Source organism: Ovis canadensis, chromosome 1, assembly GCF_042477335.2.
Source record: "Ovis canadensis isolate MfBH-ARS-UI-01 breed Bighorn chromosome 1, ARS-UI_OviCan_v2, whole genome shotgun sequence".
Taxonomy (NCBI): Eukaryota; Metazoa; Chordata; class Mammalia; order Artiodactyla; family Bovidae; genus Ovis; species Ovis canadensis.
Window position 1 is genome coordinate 194258315 of NC_091245.1, and position 21458 is coordinate 194279772.

General features: G+C 40.5%; 1 protein-coding gene, 1 long non-coding RNA gene and 2 other non-coding genes across 4 annotated transcripts in view; 3 read left to right on the plus strand and 1 right to left on the minus strand.

The window, feature by feature from the left end:
- LOC138422340 (uncharacterized) overlaps positions 1 to 21458 on the plus strand; it is a 28865-nt gene that overhangs the window by 409 nt on the left and 6998 nt on the right. Inside the window, exon 2 of the long non-coding RNA XR_011249841.1 lies at positions 18199 to 18281. This is a non-coding gene — a long non-coding RNA (uncharacterized lncRNA). The remainder of the gene's footprint in view (positions 1 to 18198; positions 18282 to 21458) is intronic.
- SMCO1 (single-pass membrane protein with coiled-coil domains 1) lies at positions 849 to 7725 on the minus strand. The gene is made up of 3 exons (XM_069557001.1): positions 7542 to 7725; positions 3940 to 4089; positions 849 to 1774 (listed from the first exon to the last, which is right to left on the minus strand). Exons 1-3 carry the CDS (start codon positions 7589 to 7591, stop codon positions 1330 to 1332), a joined length of 645 nt encoding a protein of 214 aa, XP_069413102.1. The 5' UTR covers positions 7592 to 7725; the 3' UTR covers positions 849 to 1329.
- LOC138431354 (U6 spliceosomal RNA) lies at positions 18752 to 18858 on the plus strand. Its single transcript, XR_011253623.1, has one exon. It is a non-coding gene; the product is annotated as a U6 spliceosomal RNA (small nuclear RNA).
- TRNAD-GUC (transfer RNA aspartic acid (anticodon GUC)) lies at positions 19566 to 19637 on the plus strand. Its single transcript has one exon. It is a non-coding gene; the product is annotated as a tRNA-Asp (tRNA).

Genomic DNA, 21458 nt, shown 5'->3' on the forward strand with positions numbered 1-21458 from the left:
GTACTGTTTATACATGATGGCCTGCCTCAGGGGACCTTGCCCCTCTGCCTGACTGTTAAATCAGGACCTTTGTTCAGGACCCTGCTCACCTGTGGATGGCTACAGGAAGGAAGAAATTGACACATACCTTCCCCAGACTTGCCATTCTAGGAGATACTTGCAAGAAGAAGGGGCTTTTTACTTCTCTTCCTCACCCCACCCCCTCCACCCCACTCATTCTGTAAAAGAACCTGGCATCCAGACCCAGATAGGATGGTTATTTTGAGACATTAGTTTGCCATCTTATTGGTCAGTGAGTAGAACCAGCTCGGACTTGGTAATGCTGTCTGTTCAAGCACAAGCTGCCTGTTCTCTTTATTTGGTGCCCTGCAATAAATGCTGTACTTTATCTTAACACAACCGCATGTCAGTAGATTGGCTTTGTTGCAGACCCAAGTTTGATTTAGTAACACTTCCAAGACATAGTTCCAGTCTCTCTCTCCTTTGTGGCATGGTTTCTCTAAACAATGTGTCTGGAGAAGGATAAGACTAAGTGCATGTATCTGGCAACCAACCTATTTTCAAGGAGGAACCAGCAAGGTAACACATCTTGTATTATTTATCCTTCTCTACCTAACTTCCCTCCAAGGTGTTACTCATTCTGGTTGTCCTGAATTTGTACCTTCTAAATTAAGTAACTTTTGCCTGTAGGGCAGGATCCATACTTTAAAATGTTTCTATTGTTGACACTACATATTGCATGGCATTTGTTTAAAAAAGATTATAAAATATATGATCACTGTGTGGGAATTCCCTTTCTAGTATAAAATACCTATGGAACTGTACCAGAAAGAAAATACACATCAACATACGAAATATAGTAGATTTTTTTTATTTACTACATCATACATTCACATGTTTCAAAATTCATAAAGTACAAAATGAATTAACAGTGAAAAGACTTCTTCCTGCCTTTGATCCCTAGCCTCTAATTAGTTTTCTTCCCTAAGACAAACAATGTTACCCCTTTTTAATGTATTTCTCCAGAAGTTTATAGATATAGTAGCCTATGTATTTGTTTTTGCCCTTTTTTTCCCACTGAGCAATAATGTTGGAAATATTTTAAAACACATCTTGGCGATAACTCTGTGTTACTATACAGTTACATGAAAGCTTCTTCATTCTTTTATATTGCTACACAGAAAGTATCCATTGTACCAGTGTATTATGATTTAACACTTTTCACTTTTGCTATAAAAATAAGCCTGTATTAAATTGTGTATATGTATTGCTTCCCATTTGCAAGATAAATTATACTAGACATGGAATCTCTGAGTCCAGTGTAACAGATTAGCTTTTGACTGATGGTATCAACTCTTTTAGGGTTGACTTTTTCTCTTGAGGGGCCATTTCTGCTTTCCCCTTCTCAATGACCTGCACAGCCTTCAGCAAACCATCCTGCAGAGCCTGGTTCTTTACCATATTAGAGATCATGAAATTGATATCTCTTATATACATCTGCCTTACTTTAGCAATGTAGTGTTCTGCCTTGTTACCATGTGCTACAAAGAAGATACACAGTGCTGTGATATCTGCTTCTTGCAACCCATACTTCTCCAGAACAGACTCCCATACAACTCTGATGCGCTTGTTCGTGACTTTTCGTCTAAGGATGGAGGCTAAGGTGGGAAGACTTCTCACCAGATCTGGCAGCTTCTCAAGCACACAAGTGTGCAAGTGGACAAGTACTTCAATGACGTAGCTGTATAAAATATTCAATTCCATTGAAGTGAACCTACAAAAAATGTGGGCACTTCTTAAGCAGTAGAACTCTCTATGTGCAGCCATAAAGTGAATTTTATTAGGATAATTCAAAGAAGTATAAACATACTAGGAGAACTTTAAACAGATTGGGTTAGAGGTTTCCAGTGAAAGAGAACAAGACTTGGATCTCTTGACATAAAAGCCATTGTTTATCTAAGCAGTTTTGTGATCTAAGCCTGGCCACAGTGCTTGCCCTAGAACAGGTCTCAGTAATTCATGATCTTAAGGGAAGTGATGGAATGTTGGAACAAAGGAAAGGATATCAAGAAACAATAGTTCAGTGATAAGTGTTGGTTGCTCAGTTGTGTCCAACTCTTCGTGACCCCAAGGACTGTTGCCCACCAGACTCCTCTGTCCATGGGATTCTCCAGGCAAGAATACTGGAATGGACTGCCATTTCCTTCTCCAGGGGATCTTCCTGACCCAGGGATTGAACCTGGGTCTCCTGCATTGCAGGCAGATTCTTAACCATCTGAGCCATCAGGGAAGCCCAATTCTTCCTAAAAGGATATACGTAACAATCTGATATGTATCTTAGAGTTCTGCAGGAACTAAAGCCCCACCCAGGTGGCAGTGGTGGTTGTTCAGTCACTCAGTCATGTCCACCTCTTTGCAACTCCATGGACTGTATGTAGCACACCAGGCATCCCTGTCCTTCACTATCTCCCGGAATTTGCTCAAACTCATGTCCATTGAGTTGATGATGCCCTCCAATAATCTCATCCTCTGTCACCCCTTATCCTCCTGCCTTCAATCTTTACCAGCATCAGAGTCTTTTCCAATGAGTCAGCTCTTTGCATCAGGTGGCCAGAGTATTGGAGCTTCAGCTTCAGTATCAGTCCTTCCAATGAATATTTAGGATTGATTTCCTTTAGGATTGACCGGTTTGATCTTGCTATCCAAAGAACTCTCAAGAGTCCTCTCCAGCACCACAGTTTGAAAGCCTCAGTTCTTTGGTGCTCATCCTTCTTTATGGTCCAACTCTCAAATAGCTTTAACTAGACAGATCTTTGTCGGCAAAGTATTGTCTCCTCTTTTTAACATACTGTCTAGGTTTGTCATAGCTTTTCTTCCAAGGAGCAAGTGTCTTCATTTCATGGCTGCAGTCACCATCCACAGTGATTTTGGAGCCCAGGTGGAGGATAGAATGATGATGTTGACCTTTTCTGACCCTTTTGACTTCAATCATTAAAGCTTGAATTCTGTCAACCTTTGCCCCAGTTCTGTGCTGGTCTCCTCTGTTCAAGCTCCTTCATGAATATGCATCTATCCTTAGCTTAAAACTTTCTGATTTTGATATTTGGGAAGACACTGCTTAGGGAAAGATCCCTGCTGTTCTCCTTACTTGCTGCAAGTAATAAATCCTTCCTTGTCCAAATCTTTGGCTTGGTTGTGTCTTTTGACCCAACACACACCAAGAGGCCAACCCAGCTTTTGGGTTCAGAACAGAAGCAGCTGTTATAGTTTAGAAAATACTTTAGAAATAGGGCTTGCCCTATTACAAAAGCCAAGACATGGAAGCAACCTAAGTGCCCATCAGCAGATGAATGGCTAAAGAAGATGTGGTATATATCTACAATGGTATGTTACTCAGCAATAAAAAAGAGTGAAATAATATCCTTGCAGCAACAAGATGGACCTAGAGGTTACAGTACTAAGACAGACAAACATCACAATATCACTTATATGTGGAATCTAAGAAAATAGTACAAATGAACTTATGAAATAGATTCACAGACACAGAAAATAATTGTATGGTTACCATAGTATAAATTAGGAATTTAGAATTAACAGATATATACTATTAAAATAATTTTTTTTTAAAGAAAAGAGGATTTGCACTAAACTGGGTAGCTTAGATCTCAGGCCACTTGTACGACAAATTTTTCAATGGCAGAGCACTTACATTATCCATCTCTGTGTTATTCAAACTTTGCCAAGCAAGGGACTCTGAGATGTGTACCACAGTATGGGAAGTAAACCAGCACTCAATCTTTTTTGAATGAATGAGCCTGAAAAAATATGATTTCTTCACAACCCATTGTTGGAACCATATTAAGAAGCGCAGTTTTAGAACGACCACTACAAGCTCTCATGAAACCACAAAATTCCACTGATTTCTGATTAGATACTCACTTGAGTGACAGAACTGCTGTCCATAGCTCATCTTGGGCTCCCTGGTTTGCCAAAGTCTTGCTATGATCTTCGAATTTCTGTGTCAGATTATCCTTGATGAAGTCCAGTTCTTTAAAATGTGCTTCTAAAGCTTGGAGCTTGTGGTCTACTCTATAGTATAACAGAATCAAAGGTTAATTTGGGTCAGAGCACAAAACTAAGATTTTGCCTAAAGATAAAGCTACAATACATTATTTCCAGTCACTATCAGTAGCTGCTTAAATTTTAAACAGTTATGGATAGATGTTCCCATTTGCCATTCTCTCTAGTCATCATCCTAGTTCTTGCATTCCTTATATTGCCGAACATGTGAATTGTCTAATTATCTCAACTATCTGCCTCATCTTTATTAATATATTGTACTTCATACTTTAAGAAATATTTTATACAAACTTTAATTTGATTCTCATCACAACCATAAGTAGTGAAGCAGTCATTTTTACTATTTTACAGATAAAGAAATTGAGTCTCAAAAAGATCAGGACTTAACCATCATATAGCTATTAACAAGTGCTGAGACCCGTATTTATTAAGGTGGCTTTCTCCACCTTATTCTGACTGTCAAAGTCTTGTCCATCAGGCATAAGCTCACGCCATGCCTGCTTGGATCCCTCGGCCTTTCTACCTGGAGATCTGCTCCTTGCCTGCTTCTCTGTCACAGACACTGTCTCTATTACTTGTCACTCCCCACCTCTTCCTTTATTTTTAAGAGTTAGCTTTTCGTGATCTAAATTGTAAACTCTTGAAGAGAGAGGATCGTAGACTATTTCTTGAACATCTTTATGCTTGTGCCCCAATACCCAGCAGAGGTCTTACACAGAAGTAATAAAACATGTCTTCTATGACATTTGTGATATTGGTGAAATGCTAGGCAGTTTAACAGCAAAAGGGGCACCTGAGTTGCTCTGAACAACCCTGATCATTAGAGGGCGCTGTGGCACAAAAATTACATCTAACTGAACCACAAAGACCTGAAACCCCACAACTCACTTGCGTGAAGTCACCCACACTGTCTTTCATGAAGTGATACACAGCCAGTTTCCTGAGTTTCTATGTCCCCAGTGACCTGAATACTGCTGTGATTGCTTAGGGTTCTGTCCTTGACCATCTTCTCTTCTTGGTCTTCACTTTATTCCAAGGTTAATTAGCTTCAGGTACCACCCCTGTCCTTCCCTGGTGGCTCAGAGGGTAACGCGTCTGCCTACGGTGCAGGAGACCTGGGTTCGATCCCTGAGTCAGGAAGATCCTCTGGAGAAGGAAATGGCAACCCACTCCAGCACTCTTGCCTGGAAAATCCCATGGACAGAGGAGCGTAGTAGGCTACAGTCCATGGGGCCGCAAAGAGTCGGACATGACTGAGCCACCTTACTTCACTTCACTTCACTTCAGCACCCCTGTCCTAAGCTCTCCACTTAGATGGTAGTATCAGACTCAACTGTCTTAAGCCGAATTTACTAAGTAAACCCCTCCCCTTGCACTCCATCTTCAGAAATTGCAGCAATGGAATTTTCTCATTGCTCTGGATTCTATATGCATATAGATAAAGCTCTGTATGAAATGTGCATTTTCATTGGGAAGATCCCCTGGAGAAGGGAATGGCTATGCATTCCAATATTCTTGGGCTTCCCTGGTGGCTCAAATGGTAAAGAATATGCCTGCAGTGCGAGAGACCTGGGTTTGATCCCTGGAGATGGGAATGGCTACACTGCAATATTCTTGCCTGGAGAATTCCAGGGACAGAGGAGCCTGGCAGTGTAGAGTCCATGGGGTTGCAAAAAGTCAGATACAACTGAGCAACTAACATTTTCACTTTTTTCAAGGCTCTGTATGAAATATGCATTTTCATAGGAACATAGGCCTACATGACCTAATATGCCAGCAATCTGGCTACAAGTCAAAACTATTAAATCTGGTAAACTCTTTGTATTAACTTTTAGACCTTTAAGAATGTACTTCTTATAAGTCATCTCCAGCTTGAACTCTAGAGATAAACTCTAGCTTGTCAATCAGTAATAGGTTTACATAAATTGAAACAATTATTTGGAATCCTTTCACCAAAAGGCATCCTGCAGTTCAGTTCAGTTCAGTTCAGTTCAGTTCAGTGGCTCAGTCGGGTCAGACTCTGTGACCCCATGAATCGCAGCACGCCAGGCCTCCCTGTCCATCACCAACTCCCGGAGTTCACTCAAGCTCATGTCCATCGAGTCAGTGATGCCATCCAGCCATCTCATCCTCTGTCATCCCCTTCTCCTCCTGCCCCTAATCCCTCCCAGCATCAGAGTGTTTTCCAATGAGTCAACTCTTCGCATGAGGTGGCCAAAGTATTGGAGTTTCAGCTTTAGCATCATTCCTTCCAAAGAACACCCAGGACTGATTTCCTTTAGAATGGACTGGTTGGATGTCCTTGCAGTCCACGGGACTCTCAAGAGTCTTCTCCAACACCACAGTTCAAAAGCATCGATTCTTCGGCGCTTAGCTTTCTTCACAGTCCAACTCTCACATCCATACATGACTACTGGAAAAACCATAACCTTGATCGTTCAAAGGCATTCCTAGATTGTTTCAAATAAATCCTAAGGAACATGTCTGCAAATCTGCATTTCTGTGACAGTTGTCCCGCTCAGTTAATGGGATCACCATCTACCCAATTCCTTGAACTAGAAATCTCAGAATAACTCACTATTTTCCCCCTTTCTCTCCATCAACATATCTCTAATCTATTCCCTCCTCTCTATCTCTAGTAAATCAGTTAATCACCATCTTTCACTTCAACCTAGGATTACAATAGTCTAACTAGATTTCTGCTTTTCACCTCCAATCCATCCCCGAGAGCTATTCTAAAACACAATTCTGTTCTCATAACTTGACTATTATATACATTTTATGCTGCCCTGACTTGCCTAGTGACATTGCTAGAGTCAAGTCAGATCTCCTCAGCAGGAATTGTAGACTCTTTAACCTTTGCCCCATCCTCTGTCAGTCCTCTTGCACGACTTAGTCACCAGTCACATGAGACATCTAGCTGCTGACTGAATACGGTATGATAGTCCAAACATCTGGGGTTTACACAGACTTTCCTCACCCTCGAATTCCCATATTTTTATTTCTGGCAAACTCCTACTCACACTTTCAGATCCAGTCTAAACGTCCCTCTATGAAGGGTTCCTTTTCCCACTATCAAAAGCAAAATTCATTCCTCTCTTCATGTTCTCATAGCCCTTTAGGAACATCACCATTATAAGGTCAGTCACATTAAATTGTAAGCATTTTTGAATAAATCTGTTATTCCAAAGGCTGTGAGCTCCTTGAGGACAGAAATCACATTTTGCTTATTTTTGTAAGCCCAGCATATAGTGCATGCATTAATTGAATGGAATATAGCACCTAGGAGGAGATTTTTATTATTAATGGACACAATTTTTGAACCTGAACACATTAACAGAAAAAGAATTCTAATTAGCATGCCTGTAGCTATTTGCCTGTTTTTATTCTTCATTCTTCTCCTACCCATCTTCCCAGAAAAGCTGACCCATGCTTGCTCCCTCCCTGTAGCCCTTAGCAACCTTTTCATTGCCTCCTTTAAGGATATCAGGGTTGTGGTTTCATTGTTCATCTTCTTAAGGCAAAATGAAAAGAAACAAAACAAGCAAAACAAAAGCCCCACAGAGGTTTGAATCCAGGGTTTTCTGCTGCTATCCACTCAGCAACAGGCAGCAGCAGTGTGAGTATTCGATCTAAATTCTGCCTGAAAGGTCACTCAGTACAAGAAGCTTTTAATAGCTTGTACATCCAAATATAGTTTCAAAGAACTGATCGTGTGAACACAGGTGTCCTGGGATGCACTATAATATTTGCCTTTGAAAAATGACCCATAGTACATCAACATAGTAAAACAACCAGATGTAACTGTGACTCAGTGTATATTCTGGTAAATGGATATATAGGTACACAAATGTATACATATACTAGGATTAAATCTGATGGAAATACTACTCTCAAATTTTAAGAGGTTAATTATTCACTTAGAACTTAAATTAGTTTTAAAGAAGCTTCAGACCTTTTATCTAACCATCCTTGCTAAGTTGCTTCAGTCGTGTCCGACTCTGTGCAATCCCATAGATGGCAGCCCACCAGGCTCGCCGTCACTGGGACTCTCCAGGCAAGAACACTGGAGTGGGTTGCCATTTCCTTCTCCAATGTATGAAAGCACTCAGTCGTGTCTGACTCTTAGCGACCCCATGGGCTGCAGCCTACCAAGCTCCTCCATCCATGGGATTTTCCGGGCAAGAGTACTGGAGTGGGGTGCCATTGCCTTCTCCAACCATCCTTAGAAACTAATAAATATTTATTAAGCTTATAGTATTAGATTAAGTATTAGGAATAAAAACAGGCATAAAGCAGATTTCTGAATTCAAAAGGTTTAAATACTAACTGAAGAGGTATTTAAAAGATAAATATATTGAAAAGAAAAAATAGATAAAAATATTGTGTGCTGAGTAGATACAGACCATAAAAATCATATATGATGAGAGAGTATGTCACTGAAGCCTTGGATGTGAGTATCACTCACATTGAAGGTGAAATTTGGTTTTGGCCTTAAAGGAAATGTAGGTCATTGATTATCAGAGAAGAGAGAGAAGAGTATTACAAACCGGAGAAACTGAATAAAATCACACATGTGGGTGGCAAGGTTATGTGATGTGGTCAGGGAACAATGAGTGAGTGTCTCTCAAGCAAAAAATGTATGTGAGAAAAAGAAAAACAACAGCATTTAAACTGATTAAGAGTCAGGTCATGGATATATTCATTCATTGAATAACTTATTCATTTATTCAATATTTGCTGACTGCCATAAATTCCAATTGAATGGATAAAACCTGTGACTGAATGACCAGCACTATTCTAGGTACTGGGAATAAAATGAAGAGTAAGGCAAAATCCTTACCCTAAGAAGCATACTAGTAGGGAGGCTGAAAACAAGGATTACAAAAAAAGTGGATGGTTCTAGATAGCCTGGTAAGGAGTTTGGACATATGTGTTGGTTCTGCAAAGTTATTCTAGTATGGGTGTTTAAGATGGATCCAAATAGGGATAAAACCAGAGGCAGAGATGTCCCTCAGGAGACTGATATCACAGTCAGCTGTGAGGTGATGAAATTACAATGTCTGTCCTCAGGAAGAGATTTGAGAGACAATATAACTGCTCAAGGACCCCTGGGCGTTGGAGTCAGTAAGTCTCATGTGAATCTTCAGAGAAGCCTGGGTGCCCTGAAGGAATCAAGTCCTTCCTTGTCTCAGTGGGAAAACCTTGCCAGGATCTTGGTGTTCTATCCAGTGGCCATCATCCCCAATATCTCCCCATCTTCGTTATTTTTCCTCATTAACAGAATCTAAATCCAAATATTGTTCAAGTATTCAGCAGCTGTGTGCTTCAGGGGTCTCTGGGATCCACCCTATCCAGTCACAAGGAGGGTAAATCTTGATGAGAACAAGCCAATCAGTAATTTCATTAATGTTGCCATTATCATTGGTTTAGGAAGCGGCAGGTGGCAGAATTCTGGCCTATGAAATGTGAGAGGAGGTTTACTGTGGGGCTTCTGAGAAAAAACTTTTTTTGTAACTTGTGATAAAATGCACATAATATAAAATTTACCATTTTTTTTGGTGGAGAGCAGTGGGAAAAATGAAGGAAAGTAGTCAAAAGTTACAAACTTCTAGTTATAATCAACTCTAGGAATGTAATGTACAGCATGGTGACTATAGCTAATAACACTGTTTTGTATTTTTGAAAGCTGCTAAGAGTTGATCTTAAAAGCTCTTATCACTGGAAAAAAAATTATAACTATTTATGGTGATGGAGTTAACTAGACTCAGTGTGGTGATTATTACGTAAACATACATATGTTGAATCATGTTTTACACCTGAAACTAATACAATATTATATGTCAATTATATCTCAATTTAAAAGTTTTACCATTTTTGACCATTTTAAGTGTACAGTTCTGTGACATTAAGAACACTTACACTGTTGTTCAAACATCACCACCATCCACCTCCAGAACTTTTTCATCTTCTGCAGCTGAAACTCTGCACCCATTAAACATCAGCTTCACATTCTGCCCTCTTCTTAGCCCTTGATACCACCATTCTACTTTTCATCTCTATGATGTTGACTACTCTAGCTCCTTATATAAGGGGAATCCTGTCCTCTTGTGACTGGAAGAAGAGTTTTTCTAATGATAAAAAGAAGTACATGGAAGAAAATGCTCTCTTAACCCCTCAATATTGTTGGGTCTTCCTTCACGTGATGCCTGGGACTGCAGCATCCAAGCTATGACAGCCATGAGGGGAACCAGCTCAGGGACTTCCTCAAAACTTAAAAATAGAGCTACTACTATATGATCCAGCAATCCCACTTCTGGATATACACATCCAAAGGAAATTAAAAGAGGGTGTCTATGAGAGACCTGCATGCCCATGATCACTGCAGCGTTACTCACAATAGCCAAGATATGGAAACAAGCTAAGTGTCCAAGAAAGAAGGAAATCCTGATGTTTGCAACAATGTGGATGGACCTTGAGGACATGATGCTAAGCAAAATGTCAGAGAAGGACAAGTACTGCATGGTATCATTTATATGTGGAATCTATTAATAAATAAAAGGTAAACTCATATAAACAGTAGAAAAGTGATTGCCAGGGACTTGGAGTCAGGGGAAGAAAGAGACTGGGAAAATGGTAAAGTTAAATAAAAAAGAAGAAAGACGCTGTCACTGAATTTATCTCCCCTAGAACTGTTTCACTGCTGCTGCTGCTGCTGCTGGGGCTGCTAAGTCACTTCAGTCGTGTCCAACTCTGTGCAACCCCATAGGCGGCAGCCCACCAGGCTCCCCCTTCCCTGGGATTCTCCAGGCAAGAGCACTGGAGTGGGTTGCCATTTCCTTCTCCAGTGAATGAAAGGGGAAAGTGAAAGTGAAGTCGCTCAGTCATGTCCGACTCTTCGCGACCCCATGGACTGCAGCCTACCAGGTGCCTCCACCCATGGGACAGGGGTGCCATTGCCTTCTCCATAGTATGCTTATTATAAGGAATAGCAACTTTGCCTTATTGATTAAGCCTTTATAGTTCAGACTTGGTCCTTAAGGAACTCAGCGAATGAAAGAGACTTTGTCTAGGTGTGTAGGATGCCCATCACACAGCATTCAGGATCTTAGTTCTCTGACCAAGGATTGAACCCAGGCCCCCTGCAGTGGAAGTGTGGCAACCTAACCACCAGAAGTCAGGGATTTCCACCAAGGAGACCTTATACATCAGAGACTTCTTTGCTGGGGTTTCTTCGGAAGCACTTCACTTCTCTAGAACTAACATTAGTTTTCTTCTGGGTAGACCTGTGGCTAGTATCTTGACAAGGAAATAAAACAGGAAAGGAAGAGAGGAATGGGTGGAAACTCTGACGTAACCTGGCATTTCTGTCCTCAGATCACTCAGAGTAAGCCATTGGGGAACCACCCCCAGGCCCTGGAAGAACGTTTAAAATAGGGTAGAGGGCAAACGGTTCTGCTGTGGGATCAGAGCCTGGCAGTTCCACCCCCAGCGCCGCCTCCTCCAGGATGCCGCCTGCCTGTCCAGATGCAGGACTGGTCCCCTCCTCACACTTGCACCGGCGCTTCTTGTCTGTGTACGCCTAAACAGGGCCTGCTGATTGCTGCATCCTCGATTGCCTCTCTGCTATTTGGCCTGTTGTCTGCCCAGTATTTTGAATCTCTTATCTCTTCTGCCAGTCTCGCCTTCTGCACCCTCCTTGTCCCCTGTCATACTGGTTTTCAAACTTTTTTAGCTAGTGAACTTTATTTTTTTACAGCAGCTTTAGGTTCACAGGTAAAATTTATATATCCCTGCCCTCACACAGACTTAACCACATCTGCCCCACCCCCCCGCCATGATAGACAGCCTGTACCATAGCGTATATCTGTTATAAGGGACGAACCTACACTGACACCTCCTTATCCCCCAAAGTCTCTAGATTACATTAGGTTCATTCTAGGTGTTGTCCAGTCTGTGTGTGCCAAGTCGCTCAGTCGTGTCCGACTCTTTGCGACCCCATGGACTGTATGCCGCCAGACTCCTTTGTCCATGGAATTCTCCAGATAAGAGTACTGGAGTGGGTAGCCATTCCCTTCTCCAGGGGATATTCCAGACCCAGGGATCAAACCCAGGTCTCCTGCATTACAGGCAGATTCTTTACAGTCTGAGCCACCAGGGAAACCTTGTCTAGTATATAGTTTTTGACAAATACAGTATAGGTATTCACCATTGGAATGTCATACAGAATAGTTTCACTGTATGCTCAGCCTATTTATTCTTCTCTCTCTTCCCACAAACTCTGGCAGCTGCTGATCTTTTCAGTGTCTCCATAATTTTGCCTTTCCAAGAATATCATATGGCTGGAATCATACAGTATGTAGTCTTTTCAGATTGACTTATTTTTACTTAGTAATATGCATTTAAATTTTCTTCATGTCTTTTCATGGCTTGATAGCTCATTTATTTTTATCTCCGAACAATATTCCATTGTCTGTATCACAATTCTTTTATCCTTTCACCTATGAAGGAATCTTGGACACTTCTATGTTTTGGTCTCTATGAATAAAGCTGCTATAAATAATGTGCAGGTTTTTCTGTGGACATAGGTTTTCAGTTTATTTGAGTAAATACTAAGGATCTTGATCGCTGGATTGCATTGTAAGAGTATGTTTAGTTTTGTAAGAAACAACCAAATTGTCTTCCAAAGTGGTTGTACTGTTTTGTACTTCTACCAGCAATGTAATTAGGGTTCTTGTTGATCCACATTCCTACCAGCATTTGGTGTCATCATTGGTTTGGATTTTGGTGATTCTAATAAGTGTATAGTGGTATATCATTATTTTAATTTGCAATTCCCTAATGACAAATGATGCTGAATATCTTTTCTTGTGCTTACTTGCCATCTTTGGTAAAATGTCTGTTCAAGGGTTTTGCCTTGTTAAAAGTCAGATTGTTTCCTTATTGTTGAGTTTTAAAAGTTCTTTGTATATTTTGAACAATAGTTCTTTATCAATTGTGTCTTAAAAAAATTTTTTCCCACAAACATTTTTTATAGCAAAGTTGCAACCTAGATTCCTATCTGCTTTCTGTTGCAGGGTACAGGTCTTTGAAAGAACGCTGTATTCAAGAACTAAACAGCAGTGATGAGAAGTAAATAGTACTTTGGTTGGTGAAAACAAGCATCTGAGAAATAAGCATCTAAAGCAGCAGCAGGTTTTCGTTGTTTATCCTAGAGCTGAATCAAATACTAACAATTGAATACTTTGAGTACTGAACTCAAAGTACAGATGCTAAGTGAGTAGTGTTATTTCTGACTCAGGGAAAAGACCCAGGAGTTTTTGCCAGATATTAAGTTACCATAAAGTTTACTAATAGCCACCTTGCTCTACAAGTTCTTTTAAGAGTAGTACTGCTGCTGCTGCTAAGTCACTTCAGTCATGTCCAACTCTGGGCGACCCCATAGACGGCAGCCCACCAGGCTCCCCCGTCCCTGGGATTCTCCAGGCAAGAACACTGGAGTGGGCTGCCATTTCCTTCTCCAATGCATGAAAGTGAAAAGTGAAAGTGAAGTCGCTCAGTCGTGTCCAACCCTCAGCGACCCCATGGACTGCAGCCTCCCAGGCTCTTCCATCCATGGGATTTTCCAGGCAAGCGTACTCATGTGGATAGAAATAAGACTTGTTAAAATGATATTGAACACTTTGTCAGGGGGCTGCCAACCCAATTTCCCCCACATTTTTAGATTGCTCACTGTTCAAACTTCAGGAAAATGCATTCAGTCCAGATATTTGTCTACAGCTGTACATCAGAAGAAGATTTCTTTAGCTTGCAAATTTATAAAGATTACAAAAAGGATTCATTGAGAATGTTTGAGTTCATATTCTTGAAAGAGAATTCCATACGTTTTATCATGTCCATGACCAGACTCAGTCTTTCATCTGGCCCAGTCATTGGATAAAAGCAAGATCCAGACAACAGCATTGACTCAAGGCAATCATTCCATTTGCTTGCAATCTGCTTGGTTTTCTTTCCTCTTATTTCTAAATCCCAGTTTCTAAAACTTTGTTGTCCTTCAGGCCAAACTGTCCTTGGGCTCTAATCAGATTGGTATAAATTCTTATTCTACCCCTTCAAATTAGATCTGTGAGCTTGTGCAGGTTACTTAATATCTCTCAGTCCCTATTTCTGTATTTTAAAATAGAGGCCATTATCAAAGGACTTTCGAAGGATTGACCCTTAATTACCCACAGAGGGAACCTGTACTCTGTGCTGGCTTCCTTCCCTTCTCTGTCTCACTTTCCTACTTCTGTACTATGGGCGCTTCCTGGAATTGTAACTGAGCAGGACCCTATAGGGCCTTCCCAGGACACAGCACTACCCACGCCCCCGTACACGTCCTCCACTTGCCTTTTAATTTATTTATTTATGGCTGCACTGGGTCTTCATTGCTACAGGTGGACTTTCTCTAGTTGTGGCAAACAGGGGCTACTCTCTAGCTGCTGTCTCAGGCTTCTCACTGTGGTGGCTTCTCTCATTGTGAAGCATGGGTTCTAGGTATGCGGGCTTCAATAGTTGCAGCACTTTGGTTCAACAGTTGTGGCACATGGGCTTAGCTGCTCTGCAGGATGTGGGATCTTCCCTGACCAGGGATGGAACCCGGGTCCCCGGCATTAGCAGGCAGGTTCTTAACCACTGGACCACCAGGGAGGTCCCCTGCCTGCCTCTTGTTTGTAGAAAAATTTTAGCCTCCTAGGCCTTCCATGAATTCTGAAGAATAAATTTAATCAGAGAAATGAGAAAACGCAGAAACAAAGGAAAACAGTCAAACAAGACAAAATAATAATAGTTTAGTCATCAAGCAAAGTCAAGGAACTTTAGTTCTTCCTCAAGGACTTAGATAATATTCTGAGCCATATTCTTTGAGGTATTTTGCAGACAATGAAGCCCCCACCAGATGGAAGAAGTTAACTGCTTCCTGTCCACAAGCACGTAGATCCCAGATTGGTTGGAACCAGAAGGTTGATGATGTTGACTCCTGAGTATCTCACCACCAATCAATCAGAAGAATGTCCATGAGCTGATCACACATCCCATAACCTCTCTTAGCATGTATCCTCCTCCTCTTTTCCCTAAATAATTTCTGGGGAGTAGGGAGTTGGTTCATTTGGACATGAGTCTACTTCTTTCCCAGGATTGCCAGCTTCCTCAATCAACCTACCTTTCCTTTTATTTAGCATTTTTCTCTCTGTATAGGATTATTGAGCCATTAGCAGCCGAACCTGAGTTAGGTAATGGAATCATCTCACACGCCAAATGCAATTCTCATCTTAGGTCCTGCTCTGGGGTAAAGCCAAATTAAGAATACACCTGTATTCTATAGAATTCACCTGTATTCTATCCGTCTATACTTGTATGACATTTCTTTACTTTTTATTTTTCTGTATGACATTTCTTTTTCAAATGTTAATCTCAAAGAATCTCCGCAGACTCTACTTGCTAGATTGACTACTGATCCCCAGATGTGTCAGTGTGACAGGCATACTCATAGACAGTGGGGTTCTTATGGAAACTTCCATTAAGGAACTTGCGAAAAACATACAAATAGTTTACCCACTCCGAATATGTTGGTATTTTTTAAATGAATAAGTGTTTTTAAAACATTGAAGTGTAACACACACAGAACACTGTGTATCATAAGTTTGTGAAAATTAATAAAGGAAAATGTCACTAAAATGGCACTGAGAGGTGGAAGGGGGAGCTTTTATGCAGTACCACTCAAGTCAGTTAATTACAGGAAAACTGTCAATTACAGACCCCAATAGAAGAATCACCAACAAGAAAGAATCATCAATTACAGGCCCCAACCAGACAAGGTGTATGTTGATTATCCTACAAGAAATCAGCTACCCCAGCAACTTAACCAATAAGAAACTGTCATCACCCTGAACTCCCACTTTTTTCCAATGGGCTTTCACTCATGATAATAATCTTATACTTCCTCCTTTTTCTCTATAAAATAATGTTCTTCTCCTTTGTTTGTTGAACTTGCTTATGGTTTTTGCTGTGGCTTGTTTGTCTTGAACTGCAGCTCTCTGCTATTCCCAACTAAACCCATTTTTTGCTAGTAAAATAACTTACTTTTAAGATCAATACGCTCGATGTGATGTTATGATATAATAAGAAATACTTATTGGGTCTTTGTCCTGGTTCTTGGCACAGAGCTTCTAAAACTCTTATAACTTCCTAAGTGGTAAGAGTAACAGAACATCTCTTGTTATAATTGTTTTTTGTCCTTAGGTCCTAAAACAGGTAAAAGAAGCATCTTTTATTATAACATTTGGTTTAATTCCCAGTTACTGAAATGACTCCAGAGTGATAAAAGTGAAAGGAGTGCCCATTGTTATTCATAGCAACTCCCTTTCAACAGTACCTGAGTTTATGTTAGTGAGGTGAGTTTTAGAAAGCCCTAAGGATGTGGGGCTGGTTACCAAGAGACTCAACCATGTGACTAGAGGGTTGGAATTTTCAGCTCCTCCCCTCAGCCTCTGGGGAAGGAGAAGTGGTTAAATGTTAAGGCAATCACTAATGCCAATGAAATGAAGCTGCCATAAAAGTCCTAATCAAAGGGTTTGGGGAGCTTCCAGTTTGGTGAACAAGAACACAGCGATATGCCAGTAGGGTGGTGCACCCCAAACTCAGCAGGGATAAAAGTTCCTATAACTCAGGACCCTTCACCCTATGTATCTCTTCATCTGGCTGTTTATTTGTATTCTTTAATTTATTATTTGTAATAAATTGGCACGTGTATGCATGCTACATCACTTCAGTCATGTCCAACTCTTTGCAACCCTATGGACTGTAGCCCACCAGGCTCCTCCGTCTATGGGATTCTCCAGGCAAGAATCCTGGAGTGGGTTGTCATGCCTTCCTCCAGGGGGTCTTTCCCGCCCAGGGATTGAAACCACGTCTCTTACATCTCCTGCATAGGCAGCCAGGTTCTTTACCACTAATGCCACCTGGGAAACCCCAGTAAATTGGCAACAGTAAGTAAACTGTTTTCCAGGGTTCTGTGAGCCATTCTAGCAAATTGCCAAACTTGAGGCGGTCACAGGAACCCCTGATATGTAGCCCCCCAGTTATTCAGAAGTACAAGTTACACTTTGGCATCTGAAGTGGGGGCAATCTTGTGTGACTCAGCCCTTAACCTGTGGGTCTGTGCCAACTCCAGGCAGTTAGTTTTAGAACTGGGTTAAATTGTAGGACATCCAGCCAGTGTCTGCCAAGAACTAGAGAATTGTTTGGTGTGGAAAACCCCACACATCTGGTGTCAGAAGTATTGCATATAGAGAGGAAATGGTGTTTTTCCTTTTAATGATTTATCACAAAGTGAACACACTCATGTAACCTTAAGCTAAATTAAAAAAAAAAAAAAGAATGTTGCTAATATGCCAGATTTGTCATGGCCTTTGTGGCCCCTCTCATTTATTGCTTTTCCTCTCTCTCTAAAAGATAACCACAATCTCTCATTAAACATTAGTTTTATTTTTGAACTTTTAACAAATGGAATCATACAGTATGTATTTGTAATGCTTTACTGAGATGTAATTCATATATCATACAAGTGACTCATTTTAAATGTACAATTCAAGAGTTTTTAGCATATTCAGAGTTGTGCAACTATCATTACCTCAATTTTGAACATTTACATCATCACAAAAAGAAGCCCTATATCTCTCAGCAGTCACTACCTGTTTCTTCCCAACCCTTCACCCCACTGCCCCCAGCACTAGCAACTGTTTATTTTCAGTCTCTGTAGATTTGCCTATTCTGGACATTTCATATAAATGGGATCATACAATATGTAGTCTTTTGCAACTGGCTTCATTTACTTAGCATGTTTCCAAGGTTCACCCATATTATAGCCTGTGCTTGTATTTCATTCCCTTTTTATTGCCAAATAATATTCCATTATGCAATGTTATGGACTGAATCGTATCCCCTACCCTCACTGTAAATTTGCATGTTGAAGCCTTAACACCCAATGTGATTTGGAAATAGGAACTTTAAAGAGATCATTACAATTTTATGACATTATAAGGGTGGAGCCCTAATCCAATGTGACTACTGTCATTACAGGAAGAAGAGTCAGCAGGGAGGTACACACATGAGAGAAAGGCCATGTGAGGACACAGTGAGAAGGCAGCCATCTGCAAGCAAAGGTGAGAGGTTTCAGGGGATAACCAAACCTATCAGCACCTTGTTATTGGACTTCTAGCCTCCAGAAATGTGACAAACAATTTCCTGCTGTTTAAGCCATCCAGTCTGTGGTATTCTATTATGGCAGCCCCAGTAGACTAATGCATGAACCAAATGGAATTCCTAGAGCTGAAAAATGCGGAATCTAAAATTTAAAATTTACTAGGTTGGACTTCACTGGTGGTCCAGTGGTTGAGTCTGCCTGCCAATATAGGGGACCCAGGTTTGATCCTTGGTCTGGGATAATTCCACATGTTGTGGAGCAAATAAGCCCACCTACTACAACTACTGCAGCCTGCATGCTCTAGAGCCCGTGCTCTGCTAAACCAGAAGCCACTGCAAAGAGAAGCCCTCACATTGCAACTAGAGAAAGCCCACGTGCAGAAACAAAGACCCAACACAGCCAAAACAAATAGCATTAAAAAAATGTATTGTGCTCGCTTCAGCAGCACATATACTAAAACTGGAATGATACAGAGTAGATTAGCATGGCCCCTGTGCAAGGATGACGTGCAAATTCGTGAAGCGTTCCATATTTTTTGGTGGATTCATGTTGATGTGTGGCAAAACCAACACAATATTGTAAAGTAATTAACCTCCAATTAAAATAAATAAATTTATATTTTTTAAAATGTATTAAAAAATTTACTGGGTAAATTATGCACTGGAGATGAAAGGAGCAACGGGTCTGAAGACAGGGCACTAGAAACCTTTTAAACTGAAGCACAGAGAAGTAAGGCTGAAAAATAACTAACTAGAGCCTCAGTAATCTGTGAGACGATAATAAAGAGTTCTGCCATATGTGTACTGGAGTTCCAACAAGAGAGGGAAGCAGCAAAAGCCATTTGATGTCAGAAATATTTTCAAATTTAGTGACACATTAAATTCCAAGAAGTTCAAAGAAGTCCAAGCAGAATATACATAAGGAAAAGCATACCAATGTGACTATAGTTGATTACACTGTATTGTATAAATGAAATTTACTAAGACAGTGAAATTTAAATGTTCTCACCAAGAAGGAAAGAAAAAGAAAGACAGATAGGAAGAGAAAGAAAGAGGTGATAGTTGTGATAATTAACTGGATTGGGGACTCCTTTCACAGTGTATATCAAATCATCATGTTGTACACTTTAAATATAATTTTAATTTGTCAGTAATACTGACAAAACTCATACCAAAGCACAACAAAATCAAGTTGAAAAACAGTGATGAAGAGAATATTTTAAAAGCACAAAAGAATAGGGAATTCCCTGGTGGTCCAGCGGTTAGGACATTGTGCTGTCATTGATAGGGCCCAGGTTCAATCCCTGGTCAGGGAATTAAGATCTCACAAGCTCATTATGCAATGGCCAAAATAAAATAAAATACACAGGATTATAAACAAATAGAAAGCACTGAAGAATAAATGATAAATTAAATACAGAGAAGCAAAGATAAACATTACTGCTGACTTCTCAGAAAAAATACCAGTCAGGAGAAATTGAACTATCATCTTGAAACTGATGAAACCAAACAAAAACAAGGGGTAAAAAATTATCAACCCATGATTGGTAATACTACCCTTCAGCATGAAGATGAAATAAAAAGACATTTGCAAGTAAAAAAGATCAGATTGGAGTAGGGTGGGTCATTAACACAGCACTAAGACTAGTGTTGTCTTAGCCCCTACAGGCTGCTATAACAAGACACCACAGACTGAATAGCTTATACACAACAGACACTATTTCTCACAGTTCTGGAGGCCGGGAGCTCTAAGATCAAGGTACCAGCATGGCTGCCTTCCTGTGGGGATACACTTCTTATTTCCTGGCTGGCCTCTTCTTCCTGTGTCCTCAAGTGGTAGAAGGGGTTGGGGATATCTCTGGAGCCTCTTTTATAAAGCTCGTACTGTAAAACTTACTAATCCCATTCATGGGGCCTCCACCGTCATGACCTAAGCACATTCCAAAGTCTCCACATCTCCTCCGGAGTTAGGTTTCAACATAAGAATTTGGGGGGAACATTTTCAGACAATAGCAAGTGTCTTTATAAGAAGAGAAAAGACAGACACACACAATGGCAGGTTGCCACTGTGAGGACAAAGGCAGATTGTAGTCCTACAGCTAAAGCCAAGGAACACCGAAGGTTGGTAGGAACGTAGGAAGAGACAAGGAAAGATTCTCCCCTATAGGTTTCTTTCCTTGGCTTCATATTTGGCAAAAGACACACTGCAACTCCTACACAGATTTCTGGGTCTCCTTCTTTGCATATATCTGCTCCCGTCTCTCTTGTAGTCTGGTTCCAGAAATTTTAGTTGCCTCACTCTCTACAAGCTCTGACTCTTTTCTCCTCAGCTCAGCAAGTCTGTCATGCTTTACTTGGAATCCCTCTTCTTATGCTGATATTTGGTAAATGCCACCAGGTAGAAAGCTAGGAAAATTGTAGTGCTCACTTCACTTTTCCTTTCTTTCAGAAATCACTCTCCCGGGCTGCCTATGGTCCAATGACTGAAGACATGCATATTATTTCATATATATTGTACAGTCATCTAATTTCTTATTGCAGGAGCTTTAGTCTGGTACCAGTTACTCTGTCATGGCTTGACGTATGTATTATTTTTTGACTGGTTCCTTCTGCTTACCATTATGTTTGGAAGAGTTATCCTTGTTGTTGAGTGAAGTAGTTAGTTTCATTTTTGTATGGTATTCCATTGTATGACTATATCACCATCTACTTATATATTCTATTGTTGTTAGACATCTGAGTTGTTGCCATTGGTGGGCTATTATAGATAATGCTGCTATGAACGTTCTTGTACATGTCTTTCAGTATAGAATTCCTGTTGGGTATATATCTAGTGATGGAATTGCTGAGTCACAAGCTGTGCTGATAGTCAAGTTTACACAGGTAGCCAATTAGTTTTGCAAAATGGTTGTACCAATTTTTATTCTCATGTGCAGTGTATGAGAGTCTCAGTTGTTCCATATATCATCTGCACCTCATATTGTCAGTTTTTAAGATGCTAGCCATTCTGGTGGGTGTGTTTTAGTTTGTATTTTCTGGTTTCCATGAAACTGATCACCTTTTCATATAATTATTGCTCTTTTGGATATCTACTGGCCCATTCACATCTTTTGCCCATTTTACTATTGGATTTGCTT

What these genes read in the sequence shown, in the direction of transcription:
- SMCO1 (XM_069557001.1), bottom strand. Translation starts at nt 7,591, where the DNA reads ATGAACAATGAAACCACAACCCTGATATCCTTAAAGGAGGCAATGAAA. An exon ending in TTAAAGGAGGCAATGAAAAG is followed by an intron (nt 4,090 to 7,541) that starts GTTGCTAAGGGC and finishes GTTATACTATAG; the next exon opens with AGTAGACCACAAGCTCCAAG. An exon ending in ACAGCAGTTCTGTCACTCAA is followed by an intron (nt 1,775 to 3,939) that starts GTGAGTATCTAA and finishes CATTTTTTGTAG; the next exon opens with GTTCACTTCAATGGAATTGA.